The 17770-nt window shown below is 42.3% G+C and overlaps 2 protein-coding genes and 1 long non-coding RNA gene across 9 annotated transcripts in view; 2 read left to right on the forward strand and 1 right to left on the reverse strand.

Moving 5' to 3' along the window:
* On the forward strand, positions 1-6962 carry LOC120054834. Its single transcript, XR_005477642.1, has 4 exons — positions 1-318; positions 2735-2813; positions 5913-5994; positions 6300-6962. It is a non-coding gene; the product is annotated as an uncharacterized LOC120054834 (long non-coding RNA).
* On the reverse strand, positions 6650-13820 carry LOC120054833 (deoxyhypusine hydroxylase-like). 3 transcript variants are annotated; one of them, XM_039002488.1, is made up of 6 exons: positions 13522-13820; positions 12871-13176; positions 12680-12756; positions 9583-9753; positions 8422-8674; positions 6650-7406 (listed from the first exon to the last, which is right to left on the reverse strand). In XM_039002488.1, the coding sequence occupies exons 2-6, from the start codon at positions 13142-13144 to the stop codon at positions 7090-7092; spliced, it is 1092 nt and encodes a 363-aa protein (XP_038858416.1). In that variant the 5' UTR covers positions 13145-13176; positions 13522-13820; the 3' UTR covers positions 6650-7089. The 3 variants fall into 3 exon arrangements, with proteins under 3 accessions (XP_038858416.1, XP_038858417.1, XP_038858418.1); XM_039002489.1 differs by having other exon boundaries at positions 9583-9723; positions 13522-13819; XM_039002490.1 differs by lacking the exon at positions 9583-9753 and having other exon boundaries at positions 13522-13813.
* The window catches only part of osbpl1a (oxysterol binding protein-like 1A), a 24410-nt gene continuing 19761 nt past the window's right edge, over positions 13122-17770 (forward strand). For 3 of the 5 annotated variants that reach the window (XR_005477641.1, XM_039002484.1, XM_039002487.1), the window contains exon 1: positions 14284-14410. Coding sequence is in view for 2 of the 5 variants with exons in the window: in XM_039002484.1 (XP_038858412.1) it covers positions 14408-14410 (3 nt within the window). In the remaining 3 variants the exon portion in view is untranslated. Of the gene's footprint in view, positions 13204-14283; positions 14411-14435; positions 14916-17770 lie in introns of those variants that run through there. The other 2 variants (XM_039002486.1, XM_039002485.1) reach the window with 2 other exon arrangements.

The raw sequence follows: 17770 nt of genomic DNA on the forward strand, positions 1-17770 counted from the left end.
ACAGTTTACAGTGCATCTGCCACGTTGCTGTACCCAGCCTTGTCCCTAGCAGTCTGAGTCTGTGTGTCTGCCCCTTTGTAGCTAGCTCATCCTGCCGAAGGCGACCCTGGGGCCCGTGCGCGGGGGCCGTGGCTCACGTCCATCTGAGATGACCCAGATGGCAGGCATGTTCTTGTTGCCCTCCATCAGGCAGTGGATCTCCTCCGCCTTGACCATAGCCTCCAGCTCAGCGTTGGTCTCTGGACACCAGTCCACCTGGAACTTGTCCTTACACTCCCAGGGGTTAACCACCTCCTCGTCAGGCTGTACCCCAAACAGGTAGTCTACAAAGGGAGGTGGGGAGAACACAATATGGCAAAATTATTTTTAACAGAGATATTCAATTCAGTGAAATCAAGACTGTATCAGCATGTTTGTAGTCAGCTACCGAATGATAATTTCTTATAATTTGATTATGATATTTTGATAATATTCTCGTCATTTCATTGCTGACTGACACAAGATAAACAGTGCATCCAGTTGGCTTCAGTGTGGTGTGGGAGTGTAGTGGTAGCTGTACCTGCTAGGTCATGAATCAGCTCTTTGATGAGGTGCCTGATGATGGCGTACAGGGCGATCAGAGCCACCACCGATGCTAGGAACAGATAGATAACATAGTTGGGCAGGGTGATAGCGTCCCGAGAGGGAGGCTTGTAGTTCTCAAAGAACACCTCCTCCTCTTGTGGTTCCCCATAGTCCAAGTTATGGTCCATTGTCCCCTCACTCTAGTCTACCTCCACTCTTCTTCAAGGGGAGTGTGGCAGCCTCATTGATGTTGCCATCTGGTCTACCTGTCCATACACAAAGACGTGCTTGAAGTAGTATGCTGAGTATATTGGCAGTCAATTCAGTATAATGTATACATTACATTTCTTTATAGGTAATGTATATCAAAGATTTTTTCAAATAAGAACTACTTGTGTACCTACCAGTATCAATGTTTTTTTTCACCACTTCCTAATTTGGCAGGCTTTATTCATTTCCAACAGTAATCTCCAATCTTCGAAAACAACCATTAATTGATCTCGCTCATCAATCTTCTCTCCCACTGTTATTTTAGATGTATTACATGTCAACCCACTGCAGCCCTTGTGCTGGGTACCACGCAGCATGAGGTTGCCATGGCTGCAGGAGTGCTCTAGTCCCAGATTGCATTGACTGCAAAGAGACCCACGCGAGCTAATGTACTTAGTGACGTACTGTAAGGGCCAGGTCAAGGTCAGTTCTCTGAGCCTGGATTTAGGATTGGAAAACAAAAAGCGCAAATTAGGCCAGAGGTTCCACCCACATCTCCAAAAGAGAGAGAGGTGGTTGTGTCGCTGGAGAGGGCTTTTATCCATAGTTCCAAAAGCGAGATAGGGGGTATGGTTCCTTTATTTTTGTATGTTTTGTCAGTAAGTATTACTGTTAAGCATGTCTGACAATAATCATTTTACCAAGACCCCTCTGTCAACCCACCGTTTCATCTGAGATCTGTAATAATCCTGGCCTTTATTGGGCAATGGAAGAATTCCAATCAACCAAACTCCTCTAATGCCAAAACATATATTGATATCCAATGCTGTAGTGACCTACCAGACTACTCTTACAGAGCTGCTCACCTCTATGTACTATAGTGGTCCTAGACCAGAATGGTAGGTAATGACAGCACGTCTTGTGTGTCCTTGCTAAGTCCCTGAGCTGCTGAGGCCTTATTCTCCACTGCCCTGTCTCTGAGTCAGACTGGCTTAGTTTAGCGCCACATGATAATGGAGGATCGGGATGAGGGGATAAAGCAGATATACACATACAGACAGACACAGGTTTAGTCCTTCCTTTATTGGAACGAGGGTCATCCTCTTTGGCCACCTCAGGAAAACAGATGTATTTACGTCTACAGCGTTACAGCAGCACATATAGCTCTACACTCGCAAAAGGGATGTGTTCTGGTTCAGGTTCTGCTCGATCCCATGGTGTTATGTCAGCTGACATCTTATAGTAAAGATTCAACTGTTATTTCTCTGGGGTCAAAAGGAAATGGAAAATCTCAGAGCACTGGCACAAATGAATGTTTCTGCACTGTTGGATTGTTCAAACTGTCTACACTTGTTTTCCTATACAGTACAGACATAATACAGTAGAATTGTTTGTACATACAGTATCTTAGTTTATGCATCTGATGCTTAAATTACATTGTTAAAAAATGGATTGGGTTGCAGTTTCATTTCATTTGTATAAAAACAGGATTAGATGATTGGTAGTAACAGAGATGGGATGTAGCTGAGCCAACCTGGCAGGAACTGAGGACAGAGCAGAATAGAGTGGACAGTGAATTGTTATCAGGGGACCTTATGCAAAATGTTCTTCTGACCCCAACTGACTGAAAAAGCTGTGGGTCTGTTTTCTTCAGAAGAAGGTTGTCTTTGCTTGTATATGCTAGGAGATTTGACCATTGTAAGGATCCCCTTCCCCTCGTCTACTATTCTGATGGTCATCCACCTTTTCGCCTCGACGGCAGTTTTTCCTCCTTCTCCACTCCCTTGCGGTCACACGCACCTTCCTCAGACCCAGTCTGTGTGCACATAATGACAGTTTGTGTTTGGCATGTACACATTTCTCATATGGAAATATAAGAACAAACTCAGTCACTACTACACCTTTACATGTATGTGTTTTTGATTGAAAAGCAGCCTTAACTAGCCCTCTTAATCCACAGATCCAGCTGACATGCCTGTTCCATGGCTTCAGATTGAGGCTACAAAGTGTGAAGGTGAACTGAAAGCCGAGTATCAATGGTGAGTCACAGTGAAAGGACTCTGGATGGATTAATCAGATTACAAAGATGTCTGCCTGCCTGCCTGTTTCTCTCATGTGATCATCCCACTTTACCTGCCAAGTCATGGTACAAGTCATTGATCAGGTGTCCTAGGATGGCATAGCAGGACACTACTACCACTATGACATAGAGCATATGAGAGGGCATGTGAAAGGCATCCCGGGAAGAGGCGACGTAGGCAAACAAAGTAGAGATCATCTTTCTCCACGGCCTGTAGGAGCTGCCCGGGGTTATAGGTCCTGGGGCGGATCCACACCTCTCCCCATCTGGCAATAGGCTGGGTCTGGGCCCCAGGACGCTCCGTGGTACAAAGTATTCTGGTCTGTGAGGAATCCATCCGCAAATTGAATTAGTTGAAAGGGGACGTTGATTAGGGGTATATGAGAATGAATTGACCATGTTGGTGAAAAACACCATCATGGAACGATATCTTGTGGAAAGATTATTTTACAAAGAAAAGATCAATGAACTGAATGGAGACTTGGTCTGTGCGGCCCATGTCCAGTATATTCTTCATACTGAGCCTTATGGCTGGTAAGACGAGAGAATAAGAGAATAAGGGAGGTAGCAGTATCTTTTTTTCAGGGCAGAAACTCTCAAAATGAAAGATCAAATAAGGGGAACATCTGTTGTGACGAAGGATATCTTCATTCCCATAATGAACTTCCCTGAAGTCCACTGACAAAGATAATGAACTTCCCTGAAGTCCACTGACAAAGACGTCTGATTTTCAGAGAATATGTTGCTATTTGTAATGTTGAGTAGTTGGTAGGTAAATATTTGTTCTGACTTCAGTTATGGACAAAGAGGCTTAAAGTGCTATTAATCAGCTCCCCTCTTCCCACCCATCCCACCATTCAGTTGTGCATTCCTCATTTGCCCGGAAATATCATCCTGTGACACTGCCCTGTCTTTCCGGAGAGCAACTTCCCTCCAAATCATGTCCCTTAATGAGGTGGGGGAGATGGAATTAAATAAGACACAGGAACGAGAGAGTGACTGTAAGATGAAATGTGGAGGTGTCTGAAGTAAGTACATGTAAAAACACTGTTGAAGTTTCCTCATGCAACCTAAGTGCAGAAAGAGTTCTCTCAGACTGAGGAGACTGATGTCACGTAAAATACTGAGTACTGCCTCGCAACAGAGCTGAGGCTGTCGAGACTGAATAACGCCTCGCAACAGAGCTGAGGCTGTCGAGACGGAATACCGCCTCCCAACAGAGCTGAGGCTGTCGAGACTGAATACCGCCTCGCAACAGAGCTGAGGCTGTCGAGACTGAATACCGCCTCCCAACAGAGCTGAGGCAGTCGAGACTGAATACCGCCTCCCAACAGAGCTGAGGCAGTCGAGACTGAATACCGCCTCCCAACAGAGCTGAGGCAGTCGAGACTGAATACCGCCTCCCAACAGAGCTGAGGCAGGCGAGACTGAATACCGCCTCCCAACAGAGCTGAGGCAGGCGAGACTGAATACCGCCTCCCAACAGAGCTGAGGCAGTCGAGACTGAATACCGCCTCCCAACAGAGCTGAGGCAGTCGAGACTGAATACCGCCTCCCAACAGAGCTGAGGCAGTCGAGACTGAATACCGCCTCCCAACAGAGCTGAGGCAGTCGAGACTGAATACCGCCTCCCAACAGAGCTGAGGCAGTCGAGACTGAATACCGCCTCCCAACAGAGCTGAGGCAGTCGAGACTGAATACCGCCTCCCAACAGAGCTGAGGTAGTCGGGACTGAATACCGCCTCCCAACAGAGCTGAGGCAGTCGAGACTGAATACCGCCTCCCAACAGAATACTGAATACTGCCTCCCAACAGTTCAGGCTAGTTTAGCATTAGCTGTAACATCACTGACTAGAATACTACACAAGTACTACATGACCCACTCTCCCTCATCAAAAGCAGATTACTGACAGCAAAAGCATTAGCAAAACCTAGAAATGAACCTAAAGCCTTCTCTCTAGTCAGTAAAGGCATTACTCACTCAGACTAGGACAACCTCCTCAGGGTTGGGTGCATCTTGATCTTCTTGCAGAAAACTTGAGACAATAGGCTGTCTCTGTCTGCTGTGTGAGGCTAGCCTGGCAGAGAGGACTGGAGTCCCTCTTGTCAGCAACAGGGTCAGTAGCTCTACTCCACCTGAGCTTTGAGTGAAACTGGACTGAAGAGTGGAGTCACTCCTCTGTGTCTAACTCTAAATAAGTCTGTGTCCCTCATAACCTTTGACACCTAGACCTAATTAATCCTCAAGGGTGTTTCCTGTCAGACTAGAATGATGGCTGTGAATGAGTATGACCATGAGTAGTCAATGGCATCCTTTCTCTGACAGATTTCATATAAACCTGGTTTCCACCAAATCATGTTTGATGGAAAGTCTTTTAGATGTGTCAAAATAGATATGTATCAATTTAGTAGGACATTCTCCATAAATAGGCCAATTACTGATTATCATATAATTGGCAGAGTAGAAGGATACAATTGGAATTAATTGAAAACATATTGGATGATGTGTAATGAGCACAGATAGTTACTTTCCACATTATTCTGCATCATACATAGCCTGTTGATTATATGTTGAGTGAACAAATGTAGCACCAGTAAACAAATTACACATTTTGACACTGTAGAACGTGTTAAACAGAGATACAAAATACCTTGTTGGGTTCAGCTGCAGACAAAGATTCCTTTGGCTGTTTCGCTACAGTCCATACACTTCCCTGTATTGTTTCCCTGATCTAAGGCTGTATTTGGTTAATTTTCCTCTCCTTATCTGAGCAGTAGTAACTAATCATCTGGTATCCATAAGATGACACACCAAGTGAAAAAAATAGATTTCTGCTTTTTTCACTCTGCATTGTGTGTATGATTAAATCTCTACCCAATCCGGAGATAAGCTTCAACACCAAAATGCCAGAGGCAAGACAAGGTCACAGCCTTAACTGTGAGTCAGAAAACTCCTCATATAATGTTAAAAATACAGTTAATTATATCCAGAAATATATTTGTTTATCAGTTTCAAAGAAATGCATTACCTATGTGTAAAACTGTGCTCCAATGGCAGGAGCTGTGGAGGACTGAGCATTTCCCCCAGACAAAACAGGAAACACAGAAGCTATCTACTCTGAGCAGTACAACTCTGTAAGGTCAGTTATACTCTTTCTTTCTATGGAAGGCCTCTGTGAGGACAAAGAACCAGTAGATGACGGTGATGGAGGTGTTGACAACAACGATGCCGATCATGATGGGGTGCATCATGGTGACTGAGGTGTTGGTAGGTTGAGGGAAGTCTGGGCACTGTTTCCACAGCTCTGTGTTTAGCTACGTTTAGTGCACTGGAATGGGTCATTCATCCCCATTTTACTATAGCTGTGGCCCTCCCTCTCAGCATGCTGGTAATTCTCTATCCCTCCACCGAGCTGACAGCTGCCTTTCTTTCCACTCTCTGCAGAGCTCACAACTGAAGATGCACACATACTGTACATCACACGAACAAAAGCTTTCCCCTGATCCGGGTTATGAAAAGAGTATGTTTGTACTGTTAAGTGTAAATGCTACATTTTCATCCCATTTGTAATCTTTGTGAAAGCACATAGGATAGCAATGTGTTTCAGTGGGAATGAGAAAGCTGAAGGGAAATAACTTGTAGAGTATTTCCAAATTCATATGACCCTATTATTATTGTCTCTGATGACGGAGTATGAGTGGCTGTGTGGATTAGCCATCATGATGCAACACCTCCGACTGGGCTAGAACACAGGCAAGCTACTGCCATGATAGTGCTAAACGACACCATTGTGGTATTGTCTCAATGTTATTACCTAAGCCTTTATTTTAATTTGAGATTAAAAATAAATGCGAATGACAGAGCAGAAAAGTGGCTTAACAATCTTGATTGACAAATCAGGTTCTGATTTCAGATCCTTATCAGATCATTCTGAATTAAAGATACATGTGAATGGTTCACTGAGCTTAGGGGGAAAAGTATTACATTATCTTGACAATTTATTAATGTAGCTTCCATGAAAACAATGAACAAACTAAAACATGGCACAATGCACTGTAATATTATTATTACACTGCCTTGTCAGAGGCCAATAATCACTGGCAAGAGTCAAGATCGTTTCAATGAATGAAAATGGGTCTAAGTGATAATGAGTTATGACATCTGCGGAAAGCTCTTACAGCGCTGTATAGCAGTTCTCCTATAGCTTCCAATGTCCATGCTTGCCGTTTGGCCCTCACTGCTCCCCTTGCAGTCGTAGTAGTCCGTCAGCGTACTGGAACTGTGTGCCGTTCTCATACTCCAGCATGTCCAGGGCTACCTCACAACTCTCCTTCACCACGCGCTCTGCATCTTTCCTATAGCGCTCCAGGATCTTCATACACTCCTCCTTGCCGATGGATCCCAGGGCCTCTGCACACTCGTGTCTCACCATGGCATTCTCCCCGTCCAGCTCCAGAGCTGCCTGCAGCTGGGGGATGCTGGCTGGGTGCTGGATCTGACCCAGGACGTAGCCAATCTCATGGCGGAACAAGGCACTGCTACACTGAAGACCTGTGAAGGATAAAAGGGTTGAGTGAGTGTTGGTGTTTTCAGAGACACTGATAGGAGGGTTACGTAATGATTCAGAGACGCTGATAGTGGAGGGTTACGTAATGATTCAGAGACGCTGATAGTGGAGGGTTACGTAATGATTCAGACGCTGATAGGAGGGTTACGTAATGATTCAGAGACGCTGATAGTGGAGGGTTACGTAATGATTCAGACGCTGATAGGAGGGTTACGTAATGATTCAGACGCTGATAGGAGGGTTACGTAATGATTCAGAGACGCTGATAGTGGAGGGTTACGTAATGATTCAGAGACGCTGATAGGAGGGTTACGTAATGATTCAGAGACACTGATAGGAGGGTTACGTAATGATTGAGACGCTGATAGTGGAGGGTTATGTAATGATTCAGAGACGCTGATAGTGGAGGGTTACGTAATGATTCAGAGACGCTGATAGTGGAGGGTTACGTAATGATTCAGAGACACTGATAGGAGGGTTACGTAATGATTCAGAGACACTGATAGGAGGGTTGCGTAATGATTCAGAGACGCTGATAGGAGGGTTGCGTAATGATTCAGAGACGCTGATAGGAGGGTTGCGTAATGATTCAGAGACGCTGATAGGAGGGTTACGTAATGATTCAGAGACGCTGATAGGAGGGTTGCGTAATGATTCAGAGACGCTGATAGGAGGGTTGCGTAATGATTCAGAGACGCTGATAGGAGGGTTGCGTAATGATTCAGAGACGCTGATAGGAGGGTTACGTAATGATTCAGAGACGCTGATAGGAGGGTTGCGTAATGATTCAGAGACGCTGATAGGAGGGTTATGTAATGATTCAGAGACGCTGATAGTGGAGGGTTACATAATGATTCAGGACAAGAAAATGTGGTTATGTGAATACGAATGTGGCTGCACATTTTGCAGAAAATAAGCTCTTCAATGCTACAAATTCACTCCTTTATTGACAATTGCCATAGACAGCATAGTCTAAGAAGGACTGCCAGTCTCTCTAACCATCTCCTAGAGCCAGGACAGCCTCTTCGGTGCCCAGGTTGCGGAGGGCGAACATGGCCCTGTAGCGCTCAAACAGCGGCAGGCTCTCATCCAGAAGCTGTGTCCTCAGCTCAGGGACAGTCTTCCTCTGGGCTGGGGGAGCAGGGTCCACAGAACAGTAAGGGTTTCCGTCGGTGCCCTCCTCTCCATTCTGGTCCCCACCAGATATCAGCCACTCCAGCCGCCTGACAGCCAACTGGCACGTCTCTGCCACCTGGAGGAGAACGAGAGTACTGCCATGACCATCATACAGGCACTGTAGGGGCCGATTGACACCTTTCCTACGCACTTCAGTATTTGGTATTCAGACTTACCTTATTCAGTTGCATAACGCGCTCTGCAGGTGTGGCTACCTTGCACGCTCTGAATACATTTCTTTCAACTGCTGAAAACCCTCCCACTTGCTAACCAACAGATTTTATTTGAGTTTATTCAATAGGGTTTATTACATTCATCTTAAGCCATCCCTTTTAGTTTTAATTTAGTCAGACTCACTAGAATATAATTGAGAACAGGTTCAGAATATTAGGTATAAAATAGAAAGTGTAACATGTAAAGTGTTGGTCCCATGAGCTGAAATAAAAAATCCCAGAAACATTCCATTTGTACAAAAAGCTTATTTCGCTCATTTTGTGCACAAATTTGTTAACATTCCTGTTAGTGAGAATTTCTCTCTTGAAATTTGACAAAGTTAGAACTCGTTTCTTGGCTATTAACATTGTTTTGTTCACAAGCTAAGTTGTTTTTCAACGTTGGCTTGAGTCTGCTGCCTCTGACAGCGAAGAGACACCCTAGTCAGATCCCAAATCTCTCTCTCACATGTGACAGAAATGGAGTGGCACCGTTAGCACAGTAACATCCTGCCCTTAAAGGGGCAGCTGAAGATTCTGATATTTTCATTAAAAGACTGAGGTCACAAAAAATGAAATTGAGCAATATACCACATTTCTTACTAATACATTTCTTGTTTTAGAAACAAAGCGTGGTAATCAGTATTTTTTTAAATGTAATTATGGCACAAACATATTTTGGCTGGTAAAATAAAATCATAGTGCCTGGTAGATTTTTTTCCATCTACTGTACTTGCCACAGTAGAAAAAGTTAATTTTAGGCCCTGCTCACCTTCGATGGCCACTGGCACGTTGGAAAAGTGTGCTCTTCACAAATGAATCTTGGTTTCAACTGTACTGGGCAGATAGACAGCATGCATGGCGTCTTGTGGTTTGCTGATGTCAACGTTGTGAACAGAGTGCCCCATGGTGGCTGTGGGGTTATGGAATGGACTGGCATAAGCTATGGACAATGAACACAATTGCATTTTATCGATGGCAATTTGAATGCAGAGATATCGTGACGAAATCCTAAAGGCCCATTGTCATGCCGTTCATCATCTCATGCTTCATGATAATGGACTGCCCCATAATTCCTGGAAGCTGAAAATGCCCCAGTTCTTCCATGGCTTGCATACTCGGCCATGTTACTGATTGAGCATGTTCCCACCAATATCCAACAACTTTGCACAGCCATTGAAGTGGAGTGGGTCAACATTACATAGAACACAATCAACAGCCTGATCAACTCTATGCGAAGATGTTGCGCTGCATGAGGCAAATGGTGGTCACACCAGATACTGACTGGTTTTCTAATCCACGCCCAATCTTTTTTTAAAAGGTATCTGTGACCAACAGATGCATATCTGTATTTCCAGTCGTGAAATCCATAGATTAGGGCCCAATTAAATTATTTCAATTGACTGATTTCCTTATATGAACTGTACCTCAGTAAAATCTTTGAAATTGTTGCATGTTGCATTTTATTTTTGTTCAGTGTGACTATGCATATTCGTCTCTGTATAAACACCAATTGTTAGATTAAAAAATATTCAGATCTTGTAGACAATTTAGGGGTAAGACCGTATTTTATTCAGCATTAAAAAAAGGTTTGGAGAGGCTTTACACAAAATATATTGATGATTCAAAAATTGGTACATCTCCTTCATCCTGAAAGTCGTCATATTCAGTTCAACCCATGGTAATGTTGGAAGATTAGTGTACATAGAATTACAATAGGGAGAATAGTGTACAATAGTAGGCTATACCCTCATCTATTGCCTGCACTAATAGGGTTCAAACTGTTACGGCGTGGTCTCCATAACGATTTAATTAGCCTATTGTCAATAACGATCCTCAACTGCACGGTCGTGACAGCGTTTACAGAGGCTCAAATGAAGCTAAATGAAAACAAATGGAATGATAATGTAGGCTATACCAACTGAAGGGAACTAACAGTAAATTAGCAGTTGAATATGTGTGGTTATTAGGCCTACCGACGGTCGATACTGATAGTGGGTAATATTTAACATGATAGAAATAGGAAACAATGTCGGGCCAGCCTATAATTAAGACATTTGAGAATGCCCATCCTAGCAAGTTAAAAAGCCGTACAATTGAAATTCTGCATAATGGCACAGTATTTTATCAACTTTGTGGGAAAGTTAATATGTTGACATGCTTCAGTTTGCTGCCATATGACTGGTTTCATTTGTCTCCAGTGATTAAGTTCAAATAGATATACAGTGAATTCGGAAAGTATTCAGATCAGACCCCTTGACCATTTCCACATTTTGTTACGTTACAGCCTTAATCTAAAATTGATTAAAATTGCCCCCCCCCCCCGATCTACACACAATACCCCATAAAGACAAAGCAAAAACCGTTTGTTTTTTGCAACAAAAAAAAAATACATTATTTACATAAGTATTCAGACCCTTTACTCAGTACTTTGTTGAAACACCTTTAGCAGTGATTAAAGCCCAGAGTCTTAGATATGACGCTACAAGCTTAGCACACCTGTATTTGGAGTTTCTCCCATTCTTCTCTGCAGATCCTCTCAAGCTCTGTCAGGTTGGATGTGGAGCATCGCTGCACAGCTATTTTCAGGTCTCTCCAGAGATGTTCGAAGGGTTCAAGTCCGGGCTCTGGTTGGGCCACTCAAGGACAATCAGAGACTTGTCCTGAAGACGCTTGGCTGTGTGCTTGGGGTCGTTGTCCTGTTGGAAGGTGAACCTTCACTCAGTCAGAGTTCCTGAGCACTCTGGAACAGGTGTTCATCAAGGATCTCTTTACTTTGCTCCGTTCAACTTTCCCTCAATCCTAACTAGTCTCCCAGTCCCTGCTGCTGAAAAACATCCCCACAGCATGATGCTGCCACCACCATGCTTCACTGTAGGGCTGCTGGTGCCAGGTTTCCTCCAGACCATGTCAGAATCACCTCCCGACCAGCTCTAGGAAGAGTCTTGGTGGTTCCAAACTTCTTCCATTTAAGAATGATGGAGGCCACTGTGTTCTTGGACCTTCAATGTGGCAGAAACTTTTTGGTACCATTCTCCAGATCTGTGCCCTGACACAATCCTGTCTGAGCTCCACGAACAATTCCTTCGACCTCATGGCTTAGTTTTTACTCCATCATGGACTGTCAACTGTGGGTCCTTATATAGACAGGTGTGCCTTAGCAAATCATGTCCAATCAATTGAATTTACCACAGGTGGACTCAAATCAAATTGTAGAAACATCAATGATTATCAATGGAAACAGGATGCAACGGGAGTTCAATTTCGAGTCTCATAGCAAAGGGTCTGAATACTTATTTACATGTACCCGTTTTTTACTTGTAATAAATTTGCTAACATTTCTAAACCTGTTTTTCATTTTGTCATTATGGGGTTGTGTGTAGATTGACCAGGATTTTTTAAAATCCATTTTAGAATACGGCTGTAAAATAAGAAAATGTGGAAAAAGTAAATTGCACTGTAAAACAAGCATGATATTTACAATTCCCTTATCCAAACAGATTCCTAATTTACCTAGCTATAATCAAGTTGTAAATTACAGTGCATGGAGTATGGTGTTATTCTATTGAAAAAAAAAAAAAGTAGATGCTTTTACCACTTGGAACCAGTAGGTCGCTAGACTATTCATGGTTTCCTTGGGCATAAAGTTGGTGGAATTAAGTCAAGGTCAGAATATGGCATATCTCCACACCAAATGAATAGCATAATATTCTCAGGCTTAAATTCAAGGTCAGAATACACAGAGAGAGAAGTACATAAAGGGAATTCCCCCTCAATGAATATTACTATATGTAAATGCTGTGTGTTTTGTTTGATTTCCACAATCTCTTTGCTATTAATTTATATCCAATATGCCTCGTTTTACATACCTCGATGACTGGGTCCTCAGAGTACTCTTTCAGTATGTCAAGGACCTCGAGGTTCCCAATAGCTCCTAATGCTTCCCCTAAATAGATTTTTAAAAAGTTAACCGTTTAGATAAGCACTATTACATTCTGTGAACATGTTTATCAATACAGTATGTATATAAATGAGTGGACTCATGATCTGGCATACTGACCTGCTTCATGCCTGACCATAGGCTCCTGTGTTATGTCTTTCAGAACAGTCTCTAGCGTGGGGATGGCTCTCTCATCCTGCATTTGGCCCAGGCAATATGCCAACTCATGTTTCAACAGAGCAGAGTCATCCACAAAAGTCTGACTGATCCATTCTATGGCCTCTGGTCCACCCACATTACGCAGGGTGAAGAGTGCTCTGAACCGTGTTGTCAGGTCCTGCTTTGGATTGACCAGAATTTTGCCCACTGCTGCCACCTCCTGCTCACTTGCCATTCTGAGAATAATAATGGCTGTCGCTACTGTATCTGAAAAGAGGGAAAATATCAGAAAAGGTGAGGATGTTAAGTGAATTAACTGAATATGTAGTTAGCTATTGCACATCTAGTACAAAACACGAAATTCAATCAAACAAGTTTCCCTAGTATAAAACTAGACAGCTGCATTGCTGGTTCACATCAGCTATGCTTTTCAGGCTAGCAGCCTAGCTAGCTTTAGTTACAGAACCAGTAAGCTAACGTTAGCGAGTAAAGATGTTTGATAACATGGCTAGCTAGCTACGTTTGCTAATGAATATCATGCCATATCCAAGCCGAGTCTCGCTTAGTAAAATACTTCACCGAAACAGCTCAAAGATAATTAATCATACTCACTTCATGGGAATTTTCCGTAACAGTTCGCTACAAGCAGCACTTCATATTTCCCACATGGACAAGAAAGTTCCACAGGCACAAAGCAGAGAGGATGAGTCGACCCGAGAGGGTTTACTCTGCCAAAAATCTGGATGGTCGAATTTGGTCAACAAAATATGTAATTGCTAATTTGCTATGTGAGGCTTATTTGATCGAATAGAAGTTTCGTAATGGATAGTTGTTACTGATGCACTGAGTGACGGACGCACGTGGTATGTTGGCAACTTTGGGCGAAAGAAAACGAATTTACTGTGGAGATGTGCCTGTTGTTCATATTTGCATATTGCGGTTAGGTAAGTGCACGTGTGCAAAAACTTAATTCGCCTTTGCGTTCCTGAACAACGCGACAAAAAAAAACGTTGGCAAAGGGTCGTCTGCAAAACTCAGTCCACTCTGTTCATAACATATTTTAGTTTTGGGAACATAAAACTGTATTGAGATCAAATGTTTAATCGATAAGAAAATTTGCAGAATGTCGGCCAAAATCCATCTCGTTCCATCTTCTCCCACTGGAATTCCTCCCACTACCATTTCTGGTAGTGAGTAGAAAGGCGAAGTGAATGCTTCACATTTATACTTCCGGTGAAATATCTGTCTCTTTGTTCGATCTGTGGATAGAACGGTCACTCGACTATCGTGTCAATATAATAGATCATCTTTGCACACAGTCTCTGCGCGTGACCAAGAAACACTACAACCTTGCGCTTCCGGGGCACAGTTTAGTTTAACATATGAAATGGAAGGACTCAAATGATTCAAGTAAAATGCCATAATCACTCACGTCGATAATTAATTAATAGCTTGTATTGGAAATAATGAAGCGTTGGAAAGTAAATTAATTCATTATATGGTAAGTATATCCCAGAAGAATAACACATGCATTGTACTAGGCTATACAATTTGAGTAGAAATAGGTCTATGATTTACATAGGGTACAGTAGTAATAATATCAAATTAATGTAATCAGAGGAGCATTTTTGATAATGCAACACTTTCCCGGGACAAGTGCGCGTGCACATCGTGAATACCTTAGATCAGCTGATCACTGTAAACATAGATGTGTGACACGCTCGCAGTTGGCGTTTATCAATTGTCGTTGTAATTAAAGGCTGAAATGCAGGATGCTTGATACAGTTCCCAACTATGTGGCCTGCTGATCTGACTTGTGATGTAGTTAGTTTATGCGTATTGCGAAACACTTTCACCCGAGAGCGCACAAAAACAGGAAGAGTTCCAACCGAGGGATTAGAAAATCACATGCTAATGAAAAACTAGCCTACTCCAGGAGAAGTTGAGCAGCAAAGACTGCGAAAACAATCCCCCGGCTGAAGGACACCCGCTGAACGATTTTTACGGTTAGTTCATATTTAGTTTTTCTTTGAATTGTGTATCTTTCATTACATGTCTTCATGTTTGTGGCCAGTGTTGGTGTTAATAGTCCTAAGGTAACCAATAATGTTCTGAAACCATCTGGGTCGTATTTAGTAGGCAAAACGTGTCACTTCGTTCATAAACGTTGTCTCCGTACTGAACACGACCACTTGACCTTTCAATCTCATTCACGATTTCTGTCAATTAGGGAATTAATCTTATCAGCAGTAATATTTGTTCACAAATATATCTATTTATCTTTTCAGGTTGCCCATTGTGTGACGTGATGAAAAAAATTGGTGTTCATGTGGGGAGTTTATTTCCCCTAATGTCTTGTGTCCTCTTGCAAACATCATGATGTTGTAGCCTAAACATTTCAGATAACATTTCAAACACATCCCATTGGCTACTCCAATCAAATTGACCCATCTAGACGTTTTGTCTATCAAACACCTGTGATAATTTCAGGAAATTTGAAATCAGCTATTTAGTCACATACTTAGTTTTGCTAAGTAATGGCTTCTCATAATCTTGCGGTTCAATCAAGGATGTCACAAGATAGGCCGATGTTTTTTTTCATTTCTAGAATGTTACATTTACCAGTGGTGAGATGGCTCAACCAGGGGATGACAGAAATAATAATGTTTTATTTTTACATTGTTGGTTTAGAAAAAAATTTAACTGTAAGCCTAGAAGCTGAATTGCTGTATAGTGGGTTCTGAAATTGACATCCTTGATGAAGGTGAGTAAAAATTGTTGTATAAAATATAATTAAAATACTGAACTATATTGTATGCAAAAATCATTTATTCTAATTAATAAACTTGCTCATAGACAGATTTATTTTTTATTTTTATTAGTTTAAAAAAATTCTCAAAAAGGTATGGGTCAAAATGATTGAGACCCCTGTTTTCAATTCCTCACCTTGCGAGGATAATGGCAATGAGCCTATTTCTAAAATGTTTTATGAGTTGGAGAATATATTGGGAGGGATCTTAGACCATTCCTCAGTACAGAATCCTTCCAGATCCTTGATATCCTTGTCTGTGCTTATGGACTGCCATCTTCAGTTCAAACCACAGGTTTTCAATGCGTTTCAAGTCCGGAGACTGAGATGGATCTTGCAAAATGTAGATTTATGTGGCCAATTAACCATTTAAAAATGGCACCATAACATCAAAGATCCATCACCATATTTTACAGTAGGTATGGGGTTCTTTTCTGCTCACGCATTCTCATTTCGATGCCAAATCCACCACTGGTGTTTGTGACCAATAAGCTCTGTTTTCATGTCATCCAACAAATGTAAATGCCTGCAGTTTGCTGAATGGCCTTGGCACTTGGATTGGAACCGGTGCTTTGGTCAGAAGACATGAAAATAGAGCTCTTTGGCCACGTACACCAGTGGTGGGTTTGGCATCGAAATGCATAAGCAGAAAAGATCCCCATAAGCTTACCTACTGTAAAATATGGTGCTGTATCTTTGATGTTATGGGGCTTTCTTGCTTACACTGGTCCTGGGGCCCTTGTTAAGGTCAACGGCATCATGAACTTTACCCAGTACCAGGACATTTTAGCCAAAAACTAGGTTGCCTCTGCCGGGAGGCTAGTGGATCTTCCAGCAAGACAATAACCCCAAGCACTCATCAAAATCCACAAATAAATTGTTAATGGCCATCTCATATTCCGGACTTGAACACCATTGAAAACCTTTGCTTTGAATTGAAGAGGGCAGTCTATAAGTGCAGATAAGGGATCTCAAGGATCTGGAATGATTCTCTATGGCGGAATGGCAAAAGATCCCACCCAATGTGTTCTCCAACTCATAAAACATTTTAGAAAAAGGCTGAAGTTGAGGTATTGAAAGTAGAGGTCAACCGATTTAATCGGAATTGCCGATTTTAATTAGGGCCGATTTCAAGTTTTCATAACAATCGGTAATCTGCATTTTTGGACACCGATCATGGCCGATTACATTGCACTCTACGAGGAGACTGCGTGGCAGGCTAACTACCTGTTATGCGAGTGCAGCAAGGAGCCACGGTAAGGTGCTAGCTAGCATTAAACGTATCTTATAAAGAACAATCAATCTTAACATAATCACTAGTTAACTACACATTGTTGATGATATTATTAGTTTATCTAGCTTGTCCTGCGTTGCATATAATTGATGCGGTGCCTGTTAATATATCATTGAATCACAGCCTACTTCGCCAAACGGGTGATTTAACAAGCGCATTCATAAAAAAAGCACTGTCGTTGCACCAATGTGTACCTAACCATAAACATCAACACCTTTCTTAAAATCAATACACAAGTATGTATTTTTTAAACCTGCATATTTAGTTAATATTGCCTGCTAACATGAATTTCTTTTAACTAGGGAAATTGTGTCACTTCTCTTGTTCTGTGCAACAGAGTCAGGGTATATGCAGCAGTTTGGGCCGCCTGGCTCGTTGCGAACTAATTTGCCAGAATTTTACGTAATTATGACATAACATTGAAGGTTGTGCAATGTAACCGCAATATTTAGACTTAGGGTTGCCACCCGTTCGATAAAATACGGAACGGTTCTGTATTTCACTGAAAGAATAGACGTTTTGTTTTCAAAATGATAGTTTCCGGATTTGACCATATTAATGACCTAAGGCTCGTATTTCTGTGTGTTATTATATTATAATTAAGTCTATGATTTGATAGAGCAGTCTGACTGAGCAGTGGTAGGCAGCAGCAGGCTCGTAAGCATTCATTCAAACAGCACTTTACTGCTTTACTTTACTTCTTCAAGCATTGCGATGTTTATGACTTCCAGCCTATCAACTCCAGAGATTAGGCTGGC

The sequence above is a fragment of the Salvelinus namaycush genome, chromosome 10, assembly GCF_016432855.1.
Source record: "Salvelinus namaycush isolate Seneca chromosome 10, SaNama_1.0, whole genome shotgun sequence".
In the NCBI taxonomy this organism is placed as follows: Eukaryota; Metazoa; Chordata; class Actinopteri; order Salmoniformes; family Salmonidae; genus Salvelinus; species Salvelinus namaycush.

Excerpts from the sequence above, each read along its gene's own strand:
- LOC120054833 (XM_039002488.1), bottom strand. The coding sequence starts at position 13,144 with ATGGCAAGTGAGCAGGAGGTGGCAGCAGTGGGCAAAATTCTGGTCAAT. Across the intron at positions 12,757-12,870 it reads TATGGTCAGGCATGAAGCAG|GGGAAGCATTAGGAGCTATT; the intron begins GTCAGTATGCCA and ends AAATCTATTTAG. Across the intron at positions 9,754-12,679 it reads CTGAGGACCCAGTCATCGAG|CTTATGCCAGTCCATTCCAT; the intron begins GTATGTAAAACG and ends CATTGTCCATAG.